This window comes from Symphalangus syndactylus, chromosome 11, assembly GCF_028878055.3.
Source record: "Symphalangus syndactylus isolate Jambi chromosome 11, NHGRI_mSymSyn1-v2.1_pri, whole genome shotgun sequence".
NCBI lineage: Eukaryota > Metazoa > Chordata > Mammalia > Primates > Hylobatidae > Symphalangus > Symphalangus syndactylus.
This window is the reverse complement of record NC_072433.2, coordinates 89,922,532-89,944,366: the sequence shown is the minus strand read 5'-3', so window position 1 is coordinate 89,944,366 and position 21,835 is coordinate 89,922,532. Positions and strand designations below refer to the sequence as shown.

The following is a 21,835-nucleotide window of genomic DNA, read 5'->3' as shown; positions in this document are numbered from 1 at the left end:
TGGCTTTGCAGGTCTATAATGTCCATTCCTGTGGGAAACACCTCATAAAAATTCATCCTCAGACTGCCCCAAGGCTACTGTACACATTTCACAATTCACATAATAGCCATTTCAGACAGCCCACTTGAAGATTAGTTTCAAGGGACCAAAGTACTACTACCAACACTTTCTCTCCAAAATCAACATCTCAAATGTTTTAAAATGAAGCAGAGAAAAGCCAAATACATGAATAATTTGCCAATCACAGCTCTTCCCTAAACAGTTAAATGTCTGTCATAAGAGATGTTTAAATGGAAACAACCTAGATGGAAACAGATGGTGCTTTGTCACTTTTCCTCTCTGATTTAAAGGCTCAGTTGGGGAAGAATCTGTCATTTAAGTGTTCTCTTATTCTATAATACAAACAACAAGATAAATGTTCTTTCTTCCATTTCTTTTTTTTTTTTTTGAGACGGAGTCTCGCTCTGTCGCCCAGGCTGGAGTGCAGTGGCGCGATCTCGGCTCACTGCAAGCTCCGCCTCCCGGGTTCACGCCATTCTCCTGCCTCAGCCTCTCCGAGTAGCTGCGACTACAGGCGCCCACCACCACGCCCAGCTAATTTTTTGTATTTTTAGTAGAGATGGGGTTTCACCGTGGTCTCGATCTCCTGACCTCGTGATTCGCCCGCCTCGGCCTCCCACAGTGCTGGGATTACACGCGTGAGCCACCGTGCCCGGCCTCTTCCATTTCTTTTCTTTTCTGGCTCTCCTTTCCCTTCTCATCCTTTCCTCCCTCCCTCCCTCTCTCCTTCCCTTCCTTTCTATCGATCTACCTGTCTGACAGGTAAAATCTTACATTTACCAATGTTGATTCTAAGTGCAGTCGATTTATAGCATGAACCAGCAGGTAAATAAACTGTCTGTTGAGTGGAGTGGCATTAAGCATCCTGCCACAGACAGAAAGCCAATACTATACAAATGGAACCACACAGTATTGGCGGCCATCAACATCTGCATGCAACTCCTTAACTACTGTTACTCATGAATCTCTCCAGATACAGTTTGTAATCTTGCCTCTCAGTGGCTCTCTCTAGTTTGTTTCTGCATTAGGCATGATAAATGCATTTTACAAACTGACAGTAAAAGATTAATATGCTCATAACCCTCAAAGAGAACCTTTCACTGATTTCAAATCGCTGCCCTCCATTCAACTGCTACTCCCCCAATCCAATTAATACTTACTCACGAAGGCTTCCTCATCCACTGGTATTCGCATAGACATGCAGAAGTATGTATCAGACTATTAAAAAAAGATAAAAAATCCAAATTAAACTGTTGCTAGTAAGGAAGAAATAATAACTATTAAAACATGGCTTCTATGACTGTAAAAAGTAGTCAGTGAGGGTAGGTTTCCTTCTGAGGGCTGGGTGGCAGGTTAGTGGAAGGACTAAGTCCAGAACTTAGATACCCTAAAAGTTTGTCTAAGACTCTTTCCTAAACAACTTTAGATCCTATTTATAAAACCAATCATCATGAGTGATATTTCTAATACTCTCTAAGTTAAAAGGCAAATTTTTAGATGCTTTTATAGAACAATTTAATGCATTTGATTTTAAAATGGTAGAAGTTAGTTTTGACCATCTTTGCTATTTGCAAAATTAAATATTTAATTTCCTGAATCACTTTACAAATGCCTCAAATATTAGAGAAGTATAATGAATAAAAATTGGTCTTAAAATTTATTATTTTTGGTTGCTCTCCCTTACTTTAAATTTTTTTATGTAATACATTGAAGAAATCAACATTAACTCAAGCTATCATTTCTTTTCTAGTTATTGGTCTCATCTAAACGGTCATTTTTTCACTTTCAAATATATTAACATCAAGGAATTTTAGTGATAAAAATTACAATTTAAGAAGAATGAGATTCAATGTACTCCACTTCCTTAATGGAAATACATACACAATAAAGTGTGTGCTATGGTTAATAATATGCCCAATACAAATACAGGTTGCACTCTTTTAATAATTCGTGCTTCCTGGATTATTACTGCACAGAGCTGGAATAATCATATTCCACTAACATGGATAGAAATCATTTGGCATTTCTAAACCTAATACTTAGCACCAAAAAATTGTGAATTTTGTACCTATGTTTCTACTTCTGTGTTAAAAAACAAGGAGGTTCAAGTACACATCAAACAAATATCTTAAAATTTGAAAAATTACTGAGATGTGATTTATTCTTAGTTACTACTTTTATATATGCCATTTTCTTCTCATTTTAGCATTGTTTCATTTCTTAGAAGTCTTTATAATTTAGATTCAACTTTATTTTGCTAATAAGGAAATGTGCTGATTTTGTCTACCCTCTCCCCCCACCACCCCCCACACACAAGAGACCTGAAGAAACACATTAGCATAGTTTCTAACAGCTCACAGCTGCACCCCTCATGTGATCCCATCACCCTTCAAGGAGATGCTTCCAGGAGATTTTATTATTTGTTCTAGCCAAAACCTGGTAACAAGCGTAAACCTCTGAACCTTCTCTTAGAGCAGTTACTTCAGAAAGCTTGCAACTGTAAATCCTTTTTCTGCTCCTTTGAGATGTAAATCTTCTACCACCCAAAAATGTCTTCTTACATTCAGGGAGATAACTGCACAGCTCTCAGTCCAGTGGGCACTTTGTTCTAATCAATACCACTGCCTCCTGTCATAAAGATACAGTAAGTTTGCTTCTCCTCCCAAATAACAAACCCAGATGGCCCAGCCACATGGACCAGCTCCCTTTCACATCCTTCAGTGCCTTTCCCTCACCACACCCCAGCTTCTAAAAGGTCTCCTCCCTTTTGTTTCGGCAAAGTTAGGTTCACTTCACACTGGACCCATTTCCCTACTGCAATAGTTACTACTGAATAAAATCTATTTTGCCACTTTAAGTGGTATTGGCTTATTTATCTTGGACACCAACAAGTGCAGGAGCTGGGATCTGAACATATGCACTCTGTGCATTATACTAATACATTCAAAATCATTCCAAGCAATGTGACAAATAATGACTTAAAAGCAAATATAAAAACAAAAGTAAATTTAAAGCAGGTAAGCATATATTTATAATGAAAAATGATTGAAAGGTTATGATGAAAAGGAAACAGAACTTCTTTTTAATTTGGAATAACAGGTTTTGATTTTATTCTATTTTTGATTTTATTATAAGTCATCTCATTGTTTTTGGAATAGGGAAGTTATAGGCATACATAGATATATCAAATTCAGCAAGTTGGTTCTCAATTAAAAAAATTAAGTCAATGATGGTTACATATAATACAGAGAACAAAGGAACTTGTTATTTATACTTATAATTCATCAGATCCATACTATAATTATTATTTTTTTACCATCAGCCACCCAATTTAAAATGAGAATAATTTGAAAATGTCTTTCTTCTAGCAATTTGTATTTTTTGGCTTATAACTTGTCTAATAATGATAATCCATTCAGATTTCCACTATTTCTTTCCTAAGTTGTTAAAGCCAGTTGAAGAAAGAGAGAGGTGGGGTAAAGGGAGGGGAGGGGAGGGAAGTGGAGGGGAGGGAAAGGAAGGGAGGAAGGAGACCCTCTGCAGGAGAAAAGTATCATACACAATTAGAAGTTTCTATCATAGTTATTTCCCATGATAACACTATTCAATAGGCATTACAGACACCATTTTACACATGGAAAAATGAAGCTAAAGATGGTAAGTAATTTGTTTGCAGTTAAAAAACAATCTAGAAATTGGTGAATGGAATTTGTACCAGGTTATTAAAGCACTTCTCTTCCACTATGGAAAGATAGCTGTTAAAAGGTATTTTTCAAACCTCTCTAAAAAATGTTGTCAGTTCTTAGACACAATTTTAGTTGTTTAGTTGATTAATGGCAGAAATAAGGGAATCAAAGTAACATAAAATTTTACAGGAAGTTTTAGTCCAAGTACCCTACATTTTCAATAGCACCTGAGAACATTTCATAAAAGCTTGTTGACAAACTGCAATGAACTAGATTAGAGCCACAGCTATTTAATTTTGTCACAATTTTGTTTCTGCAGTTATTTGAAAATATATACATAACTCAGATCAATGTTTCTCTGAAACACATTCTGAAGAGACAAAGACAGCACCTTATTGCCCATTATAATAGTCTTTTCCTATGCACACACTATCCTAGTAAGGATGCTTCTATAATTCAACCCAAACTACAGCACAACCATTCACAATTTTCCGTTTATCATCATCATGAATCCTCTTTTTCTCTCTGTGGAAAGAACACTGTATCTGAGCTTGGTGCCAGGGGACTGTCTGTAAAATACAACAGATTCAAACTACTAACATAAGGCTCAGATATACAAAAAGGGAGAAATAATATGAATCTACACAGCCATGGTGCCCAGTGCTATCTTTTGGCACATCAGCCGAATCTGAATCAAGAGGGATATGATATTGCTGATGACTTTTTACTGATGCTACTGGGAACTATCCAAGAAAAGCACATTTTCCTGACAAAAGAAGATAGTGGGCTAGAAATAAAAAGGCCTTTATTACTATAACACTCCTATAATATCCTATTACTATACATTTTTAACCAAGAGTTCTCTCATAGCATTCTTTGATTTAGTCGTTTGTGAGACAGAGATGTAGTGGTTTCTATGGAAAAGGAAGTTAATAAAATCAACTGCTTATTTAAATTATTATGAGACAAACAAAATCTTTGTATTTTATTACATATGAAAATTGTTCACATAAAACCAGTAATTTTTGTTTGGGGAAACCAAAGATACCATTCATATTCTAGTGTTGAATACTACGATTTGATCCTGATTGGATAATAACCCTTTATTGTACAGAATCCTCCCAGACTACTTTTCTTAAATACTATTCAATGTGATGGCACAAAGAGGTGCACAAATAGATAACATGATGCAGTTTTATCTGGTTATGGCCCTTTTGCTTATTTCTTTGGCTATCTGTAAATTGGCTGTTCCCTGTAAATAGGTCATAAGTCATAGAAATATTATATTGTATATAGTATGGTCTCTGGTAACTTTTCTAAGTCATCACTTATTAAATAACCAAAACACCAAACAATAAAAATAACTGTGAAAGATGATGGAGATATTAATTTGCTTAACTATAGTAATAATTTCGCCATGTATATGAATATTAAAACAGCATGATGTACACCATAAATATATGCAATAGGAGTAATCAAAACCCAGAACCAGTGGAACCATCTTGTGGTGGCAGTTGTGACTTTATACCTCAGAGCAGCTAATCAGAAAGTTGGTAATAGTCTCTATACCAACTCCTGATTATGTACATTTTAAATTCAACCCAGACAAACTGATAAGGAACCCTAAAGTCCTACGTTTCCACATAGGATTTGAATAATTGCATTTTGGGAAAAACTAATGGAAATTTCAAGACCGTTGGTAGTTCTACCCATCCAACAAGGAAAACGTATGGAAAGTGATCAAGGCTCTTTGGCCAGAATTTTGATTATGAGACGAAGAAAATAATTGGAAAATTATTTTTCAAAGTTTTATTTTATGTGATCCAACTATGTAACAGAATCAAATTGCTGTCTCCCAAAGTGTTTTTAATGCATGTATAGGAGGCTCACACTAACTCCGTGGTGTTTGTACTCTCCACCTCATCCTAGTATAAAAGGAAGCTAGAACAAAAGAAAATTACACCAAAGCATAAAAGATTTTCTGAAGCAAAAAATCTCAAGTTTAAATAATCCATCTCTCTGAAGCCAGAATTTAAGACACTTAATAACAGATAAAATTCCTTAAACTATCACTATTATATGTAGTCTATCCTTGTTTTCCTTTCCCAGTTGTCTTTTTCTTACCATTTAATTTTTTAAAGATGTTACTATATTTCTTAGGCTGTGGAAGAAACAGTCATAGTGAAGATTTTACGTTAAAATGTTTCCAAATGATTCTCCAAAATGCTTCACTTTTGTCCTTACCACTATACTAGTTCCATCCCCTATCAACATTTTTCCCAACCTAGAATGTAATCTTGTAACAGTGTCTGCCTAGCATTCTAGGCATTTAGAATTATATCTGACACATACTGGGAGCTCTAGAAATAGTTGTTGAATTTTGCACTTATCTACTTCTTTTGGTGGCAATAAACTCACAGTTTAAGAAAGGCTGTATCATAGATGCTGCCTAATTAGGGTTTTATACAGATCACTTTTTCATATGAATTTTGTCCTTCAGTTGATTCATCCCAGAATCCCATTTGCATTTTTAAACTATAATCACACTGTGGCTGATGATGAGAAGATTCTCAATGCCAAGCAGTTCAAATGGAAGTGACTCTCCTGGCAAGTGCTCTTCTATGGGAATTACAAATCTGTATGGGCAAACGATGAGGGAAAAATATTTTGGTGAGGGAACAGCTGTCTTAGAGCTTTCACATACTTTCACTTATGAGTAAACAAAAAGGAACATACTAATAATCTACTATCATTAATTGGCTATCATACAACAGGGTGGCGATAGCGGTGGAAACCTCCTTGGCTTCCCTGTGATGGGCACTGGGGAGTTACATGAAGGAAACTGTGCTATTCTGAACAGGGAGTGCTGACGATCTCCACTACTCACCTTTCCCAACTTTAAGCTAGTGGTTCATGCTTTTCATCAAGTTCCCCTGAACACAGAATCAGTCAATCTTCTGAAGCTGGTGCCAACATTTATTCACACTGATGTTCCTCTTCCTTAATACAAATGATTAGAAACTAACTGTATGTATCAAATCTGTTTGTGGACACTTCAGAACAGGAAAGGCTCCTCAATCACTACCCCAAACACCATATTTCTATGCTAAGTGGCTTATATTTGATACTGAGACAATACAGCTTCATAGGAGAGAAGCTCTAGACTTGAATGGGTCTGTCCACTATCTTACTGCCAAAGTTGCATTCTATTCTCTTGACATTTACAAGGAGCCATCAGAAAATAAAGTGGTCTTCTCAATTTCTGTGTTTTTTCCCCCCAGGCCTGTTCTAATTCTAACATATCTTGCCGTAGTCATCTCATTAATACTTGCCTACCTTTAAATCTCTTTCAGTGGCTGCACAGAAAGCCATTCTTCTACCCATCCATTCGTTCACTTAGCAAACATATATGATGAGTAATTCCCAGGAACCAGACACTGTTCTACATTCATAAAACTGGGAACAAAAGTATACATGGTCTCTACCCTCATAAAACTTAGTCTACTAGTTTAGCAAAGAAATAATTACACATAAATGTTAAATTTTTACTGTTTTAAGTGCTACAAAGAAGAAATATAGGTTGCTACAAAAGCTAATAATTACGAGGAAATGCTCTAGGTCAAGGGGGTTGGCAATGTTTTAGCATAAAAAATAGTATTTTCAAAGGCCGTGTAATTGGACAGAACTTGGTGTGACAGAAAAAACAAAAGCCAGTACACACAGACAGAGGAACATGTTTTAAATTGGACTTGGCATGTAGATGTGGCACACAATGCAGGGCCTGTAGTTCATTTAAAAATTTTGGTTGTTTTGTTTTTCATGACAGCCACAGAAAGCCAGACATTTTTTTTTTTTGTAGGAAAATGACATGGAAATTAACCAGATGAGGTTAGTGAAGATGCCATGTAATTATTCAGAAAAATAGTAGCTTAAAACTAGGTGACGACAACAGAGAAGGAGAAAACAGGGCAGATTCTGGAGACATTTAAAAGGTAAAATAGACACGACTGGGGAGTGGATTTGAAAGGAAGGTAAGGAGGCAGTGTTGAGAATAACTCCTGGATTTCTGGCTTGCATAACTGAATGTATTGGTGGTATCATTCACTGAGACATAAAACACGGATGACCAGGTTTGAAGAAGATAATGAATTTGGCACTGAACATGTTGAATTTGAGCAGCTTTTGAAAATCCATATGTAAATGTCAAAAGGGCAGTTGGGTCAAGGTCTGGAGTTCAGAGGTGAGGCTTGACCTAAAGATGTAAATTTAGGAAACATAAAAATTGGATAGTAATTGGGCAATGTGTGTAGAGGAGGCAGCGTATTGAGAGTAGAGAGAAAAAAGGGAAAGAGAAGTGACAGCGCTGTAAACTGGCTGGCCAAGTAACAGCGGCCAAGGAGTTCAGAGAAAAACCAGGGTAGCCACATGCCTTGGAAGCCAAAGGAAGAGAAGTTTTAAGGAGAGGGTAGTTGACAACGTGGATAATCAAAATCCATAAGTAAGCTGTGTTCTCATAGGCATGTCTATAATACAATATTAATATCTGGACATCTACCTTTTGTGTTAATATCCCTAAATTATTAATATTTTAAAGAACCCAGTTATTCTTCTCTGTGGCTCCCCCTAGAAGGACTGAGACCCTGTGGGTACTCTTCTCATAGTTCAAGCTCTTCCCAAGACTATGTAAAGCTCTAGCCACACTTGCTGTCCATGGTATTTACCCCCAGGATCTCTAGTGCTGCCATCTACACTGACCCCATTCAAGAAATGCCTGCAGCAATGGTACACAGCAGTCACCACAAAGTTTTCCCACCAGTTCCTTTGGTGATGATCACAGGGACTAGGGCAGATTGAGAAACAGGAAAGACAAAACATCAAGGGAAAAACAAACAATAAAAACAGCAACAAAAACCGCAGAGCTTGAGAAAACTACAGAAAAAGGATGAGTCAATAGGTTAATTTAAAAATCTCAAATAGTCAAAACAAAATAAGGTAAGGAAAATTATTTAAAGCAATGTTGGTATTACACAGACTCCAGCAGAGAATATGCCACCAAGTAGAGAATTTCAATGGATGCTTGTTGACTTCCAACCCAGGAAACTATTCCTGTTCCACAGACTAGTGATACCAGCACAAACTTAGGAACCTAAACACCTAATTTACCCTTTCAGCACACAGTGATTTTAACTTCTTATGATTGCATTGGGAACTAGTGAAGTGATATACTACAAAAGCAGATACTTTTCACACGAAACAGTAAGAAAAGAATAAAAACTACAATGTTAAAGTAGATGACTTTTAGGAACAACCCAATAGACTTCAGCATATTTATAAATGTTACAGTTCTGTGCAAGGTTTTGGGTTTTCAGCCTTTACATATTTGTAATACTAGTATTTTGAATGTATTCACATTCCTCTCCCATATAAATCATATTTGGTTCCCCAGCAAGCATTCTGTTATGGCCCCAAGGAGGTTGGCAGGGCTAACTAAAGCTGAGCTGGGAAAGGGAGAAAGCATGACATAGGGGAATACCTTTCTAAATAAAAGGAAGAAGTAAAAGAAATTCCTCTGGCCAAATGGAGGTTAATTTCATAATCACAGTTATTGAAATTGACACCAATTAAGGAAACAGAGGCAATGAATCCCATTCATTTAAGACCTCGTCCACTGCCCAAGGCCATTCATGTAAGATCTCCCTTTCCATCAACCAAATACCGTACTAACAAATAAAAAAGGGAAGAGGAGATACTAAAAAGTTGAGGTGACTGTCTTGAACCAGAAGAAAGTGAGATACCTCTAACTGATATTTTGAAGGTTTTCTTCCCTTGACACCCAGAGGTCACAGGTGTAATAAGCTAAATTAGATCAATTTTTTAAAGTAAAATATTTATTTTCTTTGCCTACTTGAAGAACAGTCTCTAAACTGTGAGACTGCTACATATATAAGCAAAGGACAATTTGAAAATTAATGTATTCATGTATTATTTGCACTTATACTATTTGTTACACATTGATAACTGGTATCAGCACCGTATAACATTGCCTGAAAGGGTTCCTGTTGAAGACAGGATGTAAAATATGCAAATAATCTTGTAAAGCTCAAATAAATGTATGTACTCATGGCAACTATTAGCAGAATTTTCAACTTGAAAGATGCTTAAATTTTTATTTCATTGCTGGTGACACTTAAAATTGGTACAATGATTTTTAAAAAGCAAAACGGCAATGCACTGTTAGGGCTATGAAAGTGTTTATCAGAAATAGCTCTTTTCTTTATTGGGATTATTGTGCATACAGTCATCGGGACATATCACAAAGATAATACTAAATTAAACACATGGCATCTCAGTCACATGTAAGAGGTCTAAGAAAATCTTTATTATCACTACGAATGCATTTGGCTGCAAATTGCAGAAGACCGACTTAAAATGACTTAAACCAACAGAGATGTAGTCTGTCACATAATGAGAAGTCCAGAAGTAGAACAAACGCAAGAATGATGATTTCATCCAGCAACTAAACAACATCATCAAGTAATCAGATTCTTTCCATCTTTCAGCTTTGTCATATTCAGCATGTTGCCTTTATTTCATGGATTTGCCTCCCTTCATGATCACAAGATGGTTGCAGTAGCTTCAGTATGTCATTGTCACAATGCCCAATGCAATTTCCAAAGGCTAGAGGAGGGAAAGTCTCTTCCTTAAGGTCCTTTTCAAGAATGACACTTTCCCAGAAGCGCTTCAGCTCCAAAAGACTTCATCTCACATCTAAATGGCCAGAATTATACCACATGCCCATCTCTAAAGCAATCATTAGGAAGAGAAAAGGAATGACCAGAATTGGCTTAGTCTAATCAGGAAAGGGAAGGCCAATGCTGGAACAAAAGGGAATTTCTCTTAGGCAAGAAAGAACAGGAGATGTCTGCAAAGTAGGCAAACAATAGGTCCTGACAGCATTCTAAGTTTATTCATCAGTAGATAATTTTCAGGTAACCAGGCCCATATCAATGTATTGACCTGTTCAGAATTTTTAAATCCTTGTCTTTTCATCTATCATTAATTAAATATACTCATCTAGGCAGTTTCCACTGAGTCTCTTAACTAGCTACTAAGATATAAGAAGACAGAATGATAAAATGCCCATTCCCAGTTTAGCAAGCCTGATAATGTTGATGGAAATAAGAGATGGAAAGCCAATTCAATTCTAAGTTAATATGAAGAAACTGTGCCTTCTGAAAAATTATACTTTTTTCCTTTCAAAGGACAGGTGAAACAGACATGGGGTACTTATGTTTAGTGATGGAGGCATATATTTAACCATAATGGTCAAGGGCAAAGTTATTCTGCTTCTCCCTACCTCCCTCACAGTGATTCTGTGACCTATTCATTTCCCTTAAACTTCTAACTCATAAAAGAAACATTTCAACAGATTTGCATCCTTAGCTTTGAACTTTTAAGAGGAACTATAAAATCAAATATAAAAACATTCTTTGGCCTGCTCTTGGATTTTCCTTTATATGTCATAAACATTTCTATTTCAGTATTAGGCAATTACAACAAAGCTCCTTTTTTGCTAGTCCTGCTATTGGATTGTGTTTTAAGGGGTGAAGCCTTGATTTATTCTTCTTTGTATTCCCAAAGACTACCTGACATAGGAACTGGGTATGCAGTGAATGTTTAGTTGAATTAGTTTGTTGAATTTTGTTATGTTTCATGACTAAAAACCTTTTATAAAGGATCTGATCCTATAAAAATAGCTCTAGAGCATTGAGTCACTTTTTCCTTTAAGCATTTTATTTATGCTTTTTAAGTCTATCAAACTAAATTTATCCCACTGCAATTTTGCAACTTCCATTCAAAGATAATATTAATAATTCAAGAAAAGGAAGGACTCTACAAAGGTTGTCTTCTAAACTCCCAGCGGATACTTGTCACACAGTTAATGGGGTTATTAGTATATGAACCAAATAGCTGTAGAAACTGCAAATGCCCATTTTCCAGATATGTTTTTACCTGTCATAAGTTAATTTTACATTAGAAACATAAATACTACATTTTAGTACATTGTATTCTTCCCTAAACCTCCTCGGAATATTCCTAATATTCAACAACAAAATTACAACGCTTTAAAATCAGCTTTATTTTCTTATGTTTTCTCAGGCTTACACATACACATGCACAAATCCACACATCATGGTAAGTACAATTAAATTAAACAATTCTAAATTATCATCAATATATAATTAGATTTCTATAGTCCAATGACCATGAGTAGGTGTTATAAGAAAAGTTTTATATCTAGCAATTACAGAACAAAAATGATGTAAGCAATATAAAGTGTATTTAAAGGTGATCAAATAGCTTATGACGGAAAGTTTCCTTGTATAGATGTATTTCCACTGACAAATTCAGAAGGAATGAGAAGAATACTTATCATATGCAACTTCTAATTAACCAAAGCAATGATGATCATTCATGGCAACTAAAAGCAATAGATAATAAGCTGACAAAAGACTTCATAATGGATTATCAACCTCACATTTCCTCATTAATAGGTAGTATTAACCTTACAAGAAGAGAGACAATCAGATTACCTTCTGCTGGTAATACATACCACCATCTATGAAACATTCTTGCCAAAAACTCTAATCTAAATCTGATCTAGCCTCTAGATGCACCAGTACAAAAATGAAAAAGAACAGAAGAACACATTAAATAATACTCTAGTGATAAAATCAGCAAAACCTAAAATGTATGATACTCTATCGAATAAATATCCTGATTTCTTCACAAATACATTACAAGGAAAAGGAGAGAAATGGATCTTTAAGATCTTTTTATGCTATGTATGTATTGCCCCAGGGGCATAAAAGTAGATATAAAAATACTCTTTTCTCTCAGAAACTTTAGAATCGAATGGATGAGACAAAGTCTGCCATTAGGAAATGGTGAAGTGTTAAGCCTTGTTGTAAGGACTAAAAAAGTAGTAGGAATTCTGAGAAGAGAGAGACCAAAGTGCTGACTTGGTCCTAGACAGGCCCAATAAGGGAGCCAAGGAGGAGGGCCACTTGGCCAGACTTTTTCCCCTAACAAGATCATGCAGAGTCAGAGACACAAGATAGGAATCAAAAAAGATGATATTCCTTCCATAACTTTCCACTTGTGTTCAGACCTCACCACTTGTAATGCACAAAGAATTAATATATTTTGCAAATCCTGTAATTATCTTGTGAATGGGACTGTATATCACACTGCATCATTTCTATAATGAAAGCATTAATTTGCTATAGTTAATATTTAAATGATATCAATGTTCCATTAAAATAATAGAAGACACAAATAAAGGGGGCAATTCAGAAGAATTTAACCAAAGAAGCAAGGACAAAGATGGCTAGGTTAAGGGAGGCATGCAGGGATGTTAAAACACCCCAGGGATTTATAAAGCAGCAAACTGTTACCACCCAAAAACCTAAGAGCCAAGAAGAGGAAGAGTTACCAAAACCAAGAACTGTTATAACCATGAGAGATGATAGGAGCTATGGCATCATTAGAGAAACCCAGTTACTGCCAACCTGCTGTCTACCAGAAAAGGAACCAAGGAAATAAATACTCTGACCTCCTTATCCTCCTGCTGCCCAGTCTTCTGCCAGTTCCTCCCACAGACTAAAGCCACTGAAAGCCCGAGAGCAAGGGAGCCCATTAATGTAGTCCATAAAGGTCAGCCTCCTGGAATGTGGAGCAGGCTGAAGAAGGGTGGGAAGGACATCTGGAGAGGCCAGTGGAGAATATTCAGCACATAAAATACATCCCTGTTTTTATACTTCTCTTTGGCAGTTCTTAGTATTTTAAAAATTATAAAGTGGAAACCTCAAAAACAAAAGGAGTACTGAAATTTATTAAAAACTTTTATTTTAAAACATGTTCTTAAAGTCCTAAATCTGTCCCCCTTTTACATTTAGTTAATGTTTGCATTCTATTCCATGGATAGGATTACATTTCAAATGGTGCCAAATGTTCATGTGATTTTAGCATATTAATTCAATAAAATTTTAATGTTTGTAAAAAGGGCATTTTAAATAAAAGCATTATTTTAAAGAAAAAAAAAGAAACAAAAGGAGGTAACCAAGACTTCTCTCAGCATCAGAGAGACTCAGAAAAGAGACATTAAGTTTTCACACAGGAAGGGAGGAATTCAGATAAACAAAGTTAAGAGGAAGACACTTGGGGGACCTGAAAGTACAACCTGAACCAAACTCTGAGATGGGAGTAAGTGTGGTGGAGGCAGGGACAGTCTGGTAACTGGACTATTAGGTACAGAGGTGACATTTTAGGGAGTTCTGAGAAAGGAAATTGAACAGACTGAATAAAACCAGATAATAAAAGGCCTTGGGAGATAAGGAGAATTCAGATTTGATTTGAGAATTTTGTCTAATTTAGAGAATATTAATTTGATTTAAATTAGAATTTATATCTGTTTAAATGTGATGTTAGTCATACTGAATGAGTGGGGTATGGGGCATGGAATTATAGGTGCAGTCCTTTAGGAGACACACTGGTGGAACTGAGAATGTGCAAGGAGGATACAATGGGCAGGGGGAAGCAATGGAGTTGGAACAGATCAGCAAGTGTTGCTTTCTGGATTAAGTCTATAATTGGAGAGTAGCAGTGGAAATTCATCCCTTCATGCTCCCATATGCCCTGTACGTCTGTTTATCCCTGAAATACATATTGAGTCGGCTATTGCCACACACTGGAATAGACTGATGAGATACAATGATGAGCAAAACCTGATGTGCTTCCTGCCCCCCATAGTCTGCAGTCTGGTGAAGAAATATAGGCATGAATTGAATAATGATGCTAACAAATGTGAAGCTGCATTTGTGAAGGTTACCCTGAAAAAGAGGCATGGGGTGCTAGGAGAGCTACCACAGCACTCTCAAAGGTGGAGGATGCGGGGAACAGGAGGAATACGGGGAAGTGGAGGTGGTCAGGAAAAGCTTCTTTGAGAAAGTGATGCCCAGGCTGAGATCTGAAAGATGAGAAGGTATTTACCAGGTTAAACAGGGAGGGAAGAGTAAACTTAGCAAGAAGACAACACAGGCACAGACTTGAGAGGAAATGTAGTAAGTGCAAGGAAATCAAAGAAACCAGTGCAGCTGGAACAGAGAGGAAAAGGGAAAAATTTGAAAGACATTTTGAAGGAAAAAAATTAAAGTAATTGTATACACCTAGAATTTAGACCATTAAAGAGGTAAATAGTCTAATGTGGTTCCAACCATGTTAATCAAGAAGATGAAATATTTACTACACTATAAATTTCTTTGAGGTCTAACTGCCTAATCAAGCTTTACTTGCTAATGTGCTCTGTGCTTTGACTGAAGAACACAACTGTCTTAGTTCATTTTGTGTTCCTATAACAGAATACCTGAGGCTGAGCAGTTTACAAAGAAAAAAGGTTGGCTCATGATTCTGGTGGCTGGAAGGATCAAGATTGGGTAGCTACATCTGGTAAGGGCCTCAGGCTGCTTCAACTCATGAATAAAAGCAGAATGGAGAAAAAGCTTGTGCAAAATCACATGGTAAGAGAGGAGGCAAGAGAGAGAAACAAAGGGAGGTACAATTTTTAACAACCCATTCTCCTGAAAACTAATCCATTCTCACTCACCCCAATGTGAGAGCATTAATCTATTCATGAGAGATCTGCCTCCATGGCCCAAACATCCCCATCCCCCAACAGTGCCACATTGGGAATCAACTTTCAACATGAGTTCTGGTGGGGACAAACCACATCCAAGCCATAGCAATAACCATTAAATATCAATCCCTAACAAATATTTGTTAATGTCTACTAAGTACCAGGCACTCTGCAAGGCACTGGGAATATAGCCCTAACAAGATAGACAATGTTTATGATACTATATGGGTCATCATCCAACTTACTTTCCTACCTGTACTGAAGAACAGAAGAAACAACTAGGTGTAGATTCAAGGGAGATCAGTTAATCAACAGATACTCACTGAGTACCTTCTATGTGCAAGGCACAATACAGAATACTGTGCAAACAATATCTTTCCCACAGGACAGACAGAAGCTGGCTTCTTATAAATACAGACTGTGATGTTTGCTAAGTTTGAGTATACACTGACCAAAAATATGCACAAAGATGAGTAAGATGTAGTCATTGGTTTCAGAGATCCTTTAGTGTGAGATATTTAGAACATAAAAAATAATCACTATAATTAGTGACAATATAATGGTTCAATAAGAGTGATACAACTTTGGGTGCTCAGATCAGATCAGTGTGACAGAGTCAGGTAGGTTCATAGAGAAAGAATACATATTCTGTAACATTACAGTGACAGATATTTAAATACTGAAAAATGAACGTAAAGAACAATGGCAACATAAAAGCTTAAAAGGAAAAATGGCCTGGCAGACTGATATTTAAAAAAGAGAAGAGGTGGAAAATCATTTCAGTCTTGTTAACATTTCAATACTCTGCAAAATTACTATAAAAATATTATATATGCCTGAATTAACTCTATTAATACTCATAAGTACATTATAATATCTTTGGGATTTGCTAGAAGGTTTGAATTTATCTTGCAGAAAAAGCTGATTCTCAATAATTTCTGGAACTGACTTCCACAATGAAGAGATCATTCTTAATTTAATTAATGTTCTCCTTCATAATAAACGTAAACAGGACAGCATATCACAGGTTTGCTAATCTCTATTCTCTATAAATTCTTAACCATGATAAATATCTTCTGGAGGATTTACTTTGCAAATGCAAGGAAACTATCTCAGATTTATACATTTATAAACTTTTTGACAATTGATATTTTTGAATCGTGGGGAATGCATGTTCAAGAAAGAGGCAAGTGAGAAAATAAATGATACAAGGTCTTCCAAAAGAACTTGCAGTCTTCAAACAACAGTAGACTTGAAAACATTAAAACAGGGCTAGATTTGGCTTTTGTTTGCTTCACTGGTGAATGCTGTGGGCGGTAACTGTATGAAACACCTTATTCATTTCAACTGACTCCTGCCATAATTGACTGAAGGACTAGAAGTTCCCTTACACTCAGAAGCCATAAGCTTCTAGATCCCAGCTTACTGTGCCCATTAAATAAAGGTTAGATAGAAGATAGAACAGTATTCACCTATGGCAGAGTCAAAGAATTGAGTAAGACAAATTTTTTGCTCTTAACTATAAACTATTTAGGGCAGGAACTTAATTTCCTCACCGCTGAGCACAATTTTCTCCATTTTGTATCATGGAGTGGTTATGACAAGCAGAGAAACAATATAAAGACTATTTGTTAACTTCTAAACTTGTTTGACCCCACTAAGGTCACTTCTTCAATACTTGCATTTACTCAGGCTACCAATCTATCTTCTTTCTTACATCTACTGTGTCTGTCTTCATAGTCTGAGTCAAATAGATGAAACTACAACTGTAATCTGTGAATTTTGCCTTAGTATTTATGAAACATAAAGATAAAATATTTTAAAGATGTCCAAAATGAGGAGGCTAAATATTATAACTGATAACGTCAATCGTAGAAATGGTAAGCTGAACAGAATTTTCATTTTCATAGCAAAATGATCATTCACAGATTTAATTTAGCACAGCTTACCCCATGAAATAATTGTTATTTCCATAAATAGTGAAGGCTAAAATGTTCTAGTGGTATTTTTTTTTCTGCTTGAATCTATTTTGATGTCAGTTTTTGTTAGGAGTTTGTTGTTTTGTTTTGGATTTTATCTCCAAATTACAATACTTAAAAATAATCAAGTAAAGCTTTTTTAGTTATATATATATATATATATATATATATATATATAGTTATTAAACAAGGTTGCTAAAGTGTTAACTGTGTGTGCTTCTGAAATCTATGAAAGGAAATACTCCAATCTCTCAGAAACATCATTTGCCCTTTGTAAATCGATGTTGCCATGGCAAATGTTTTCATTTAATACTGGATTCGCTGAGGGTGGGAGTATGACACATTGTACAAAGAAATGTACTCGCTATTTTTATATACCCTCCTCTTTAAAAGTGCTGTGAGCTTTGTTGAATGAGGTGACTTTTGCCTGCTAAGACAGAGCCATTTCTCTAATGTGTACATCAGATTTGTCCCTTTATACATGATTAAGGAGAAGACATTATCTATGGAAAGCAATCTGTGCCTTGAAAATGTTCTGCACTCTTGCTTAAAGAATGCAACATTCATGTGGAATAGTTCCAAATGCTTTTCTTGAAGAGAGTTACTGAAATATTAATTCAGACTACATAAATCTGAAAATAAGTGAAACAAAGAGAATTTTTCTGGTGGCTAATAAGTGCAAAGAGAATCACTTTTGTTGCTAATGTGGAAAAGATATGCACGGTTGCCTTCCACAAATATCTTTAGACAGACTATAATAGAAGAATGACCTTCTACAAATCTGGATCTATTTGTTTCCAAACGTGTACCAAATTTCTTAAATTCTTTAATTAATCAGGCTCTTTTAATAGCACCGTTGCAAAGCAGGGGAATAGGAATGAAACATTTATCAATTAGAGGCTCTGTATGGAAAACCCCCTCTAGAGATTTTTAAAAGTAGGGAGTTATATCAAAACACATGATATCTAGCTGTATCTTTTTGTTGGTGATATTGTTTATTTCTTTATTAATTTTTAACAACTATAAAATAATAAATGATCTTTTCAGTGATAAAATAACATATATACCCACAATTTTCTGTTATCTTCCTCCATTGCTATCTCTCCAAGGGAACTAGTGTTTACAGGCTGATGTGACTCTTTGTAACTTACTCCTTGCTAGTTTAAAAATATATAACCAAACAGACACATGTATATTGGGATTTTTGTTATTATTCATTTTTATTAAGATAGGATCACACTTAGAGAAAAGAAGAAAATGGCAGGAGGCAAGATTAACTTGCAGCTCCCACTTGGACAGACAGAGCAGCATGCAGACACACACACTGTGAACTTCTGTTCCAAGAACTACTGCAGGAACATACCAGAAAGACCAAAAGAACCCACAGACTCTTTCCAGGAGATGGATTGCCACTGCAGCCTCCCTGGGACAGCCTAGGAACTGTGAGTTGGCTTGCTTTCTCAGTTGGGAGGCTTGTAGCCTGGGGCAAGTTCTCAGCCCTGCTCACCAGCTGCCTGGAAATAAACTCTGTGCTGTTGGGGGGCAGGGGTGGTGGGAGAAAGACCAGTTTCAGACTGCAGGCTGCGTGGGAGCTGGGCAAGGCCTGTGACTGCCAGCTTTGCCCTACTTTCCTGGTGACTTGTATGATGCAGCAGAGGCAGCCATAATCCCCCTGGGAACATAACTCCATTGGCCTAGGAACCACACTCTCATCCCTCACAGCAGCCACAGCAAGCCTGCCCAAGAAGAATCTGAGCTCTGACAGGCCTTACAATGCCCCCACCTGATGGTCTCTCTCTACCTGCCCTGACAGGGGAAGACAAATGACATAATCTATTGGGAACTCTATGGCCCTGCCCACTGCCTGACCCTAGGGCAAACTTGTATCTTCTCTACAGTACCCCAGCTGATACGCTCTTGAAAGTGCTACCTCCTGGTTGGAGGCCAACCAACACAGAACCAGTGCACTTAACAAAAATACAACCAAGGACCCTCACAGAGTCTATTTCACTCCCCTGCTACTTCCACTGGAGCAGGTGCTGATATCTAGGGCTGAAAGGCCTGAAGATGGATCACACCACAAGACTCTTTGCAGACACTCGCCGATACCAGCCTAGAGCCGGGTAGCTCTGCTGGGTAGCTAAATCCAGAAGAGAAATGACAATCACTGCAGTTCGGCTCTCAGGAGCCCTATCCCTAGGGGAAAGGAGGGAGCACCACATCAAGGAAGCACCTCCATGGGACAAAAGAATCTGAACAGCAGCCTTGAGCCCCAGATCTTCCCTCAACGTAGTCTACCCAAATGAGAAAGAACCAGAAAAGCAATTCTGGTAATATGACAAAACAAGTTTATTTAACAACCCCAAAGATCACACTAGCTCACCAGCAATGGATTCAAACCAAGACAAAATCTCTGAATTGCCAGAAAAATAATTCAAGTCGATTATTAAGCCCATCAAGAAGGTACCAAAGAAAGGTAAATTCCAACTTAAAAAAATGATACAGGATATGAATGGAAAATCTCAATTTATCCTTATAGCTAAAAATTAAAAAAAATCACAACTTCTGGAAATCAAGGACACAGAGAAAGACAAAATGCACTGGAAAGTCTTAGCAATAGAATCGAACAAGTAAAAGAAAGAACTTCAGAGCATGAAGACAAAGCTTTCAAATTAACCTAGCCTGACAAAGACAAAGAATAAAGAATTTTTAAAAATGAATGAAGCCTCCAAGAATTATGTTAAATGACCAAACCTAAGAATAATTGGTTCTCCTGAGCAAGAAGAGAAATCTAAAAGTTTGAAAAACCTATTTAAGGAATAATTGAGGAAAACTTCCCCAGCCTTGCTAGAGATCTAGACATCCAAACGCAAGAAGCTCAAAGAACACCTGGAAAATTCAGCGCAAAAAAATCATCACCTAGGCACATAGTCATCAGGTTATCTAAAGTCAAGATGAAGGAAAGAATCTTAAGAGCTGTGAGGCAAAAGCATCAGGTAACCTATAAAGGAAAACCTGTCAGATTAACAGTGGACTTCTCAGCAGAAACCCTACAAACTAGAAGGGATTGGAGTCCTATCTTTAGCTTCCTTAAACAAAACAATTTTCAGCCAAAAATGTGATATCCAGAGGAACTAGGCTTCACAAATGAAGGAAAGATACAGTCTTTTTCAGACAAACAAATGCTGAGAGAATTTGCCACTACCAAGCTAGCACTGCAAGAACTGTTAAAAAGAGCTGTAAATCTTGAAACAAATTCTCAAAATATGTGAAAATAGAATCTCCTTAAAGCATAAATCTCATAAGACCTGTAAAACAATAACACAATGAAGAAAAAAAAACAGGTTGTTCAGGCAACAAACAGTATGATGAATAGAATCGTATGTCATATCTCAATACTAACATTGAATGTGAATAGCCTAAATGCTCCACTTAAAAGATACAGAATGGCACAATGGATACAACTCACCAACCAAGTATCTTCTGTCTTCAAGAGACTCACCTGACACATAAGGACTCACATAAACTTAAGGTAAAGGCGTGGAAAAAGATAATCCATACAAACGGACACCAAAAATGAGCAGAAGTAATATATATTCTTATATCAGACAAAACAAACTTTAAAGCAACAGCAGATAAAAAAGACAAAGAATGATAGTATAAAATGATAAAAGGACTAGTCCAACAGGAAAATATCACAATACAAGATATATATGCACCTAACATTGGAGCTCCCAAGTTTATAAAACAATTATTACTAGATCTAAGAAATGAGACAGCAACACAATAATAGTGGGGGATTTCAATACTCCACTGACAGCACTAGACAGGTCATCAAGACAGAAAGTCAACAGAGAAACAATGAGCTTAAACTATACCCTATGACAAATGGACTTAACAGATATATACAGAACATTCTACCCAACAACTGCAGAATATACATTTTATTCATCAGCACATGGAACATTCTCCAAGATAGACCATATGACAGACAACAAAACAAATCTCACAAATCAAGAAAATCAAAATTATATCAAGTACTCTCTCAGACCACAGTGGAATAAAATTTGAAACTAACTCCAAAAGGAACCATCCAAATCATGCAAATATATGGAAATTAAATAACCTGCTCCTGAATTATCATTGAGTCGACAGTGGAAATAAAACTGGACATGGAAATAAAAAAATTCTTTGAACTGAACGATAATAGTGACACAACCTATCAAAACCTCTGGGATACGGCAAAGGCAATGCTAAGAGGAAAGTTCACAGCATTAAATGCCTACATCAAAAAAATCTGAAAGAGCACAAATAGACAACCTAAGGTCACACCTCAAGGAGCCAGAGAAACAAGAGCAAACCAAACCCAAACCCAGCAGAAAAAAAGAAATAATGAAGACCAGAGCAGAACTAAA

At 36.5% G+C, this 21,835-nt stretch overlaps 1 protein-coding gene across 21 annotated transcripts in view; it reads right to left on the bottom strand.

Moving 5' to 3' along the window:
• Positions 1-21,835, bottom strand: part of PAM (peptidylglycine alpha-amidating monooxygenase) — a 279,745-nt gene that overhangs the window by 125,045 nt on the left and 132,865 nt on the right. For all 21 annotated transcript variants that reach the window (XM_055297702.1, XM_063612837.1, XM_055297705.2 and 18 more), the window contains exon 4: positions 1,221-1,278. In XM_055297702.1, coding sequence (XP_055153677.1) covers positions 1,221-1,278 — 58 coding nt within the window. The remainder of the gene's footprint in view (positions 1-1,220; positions 1,279-21,835) is intronic.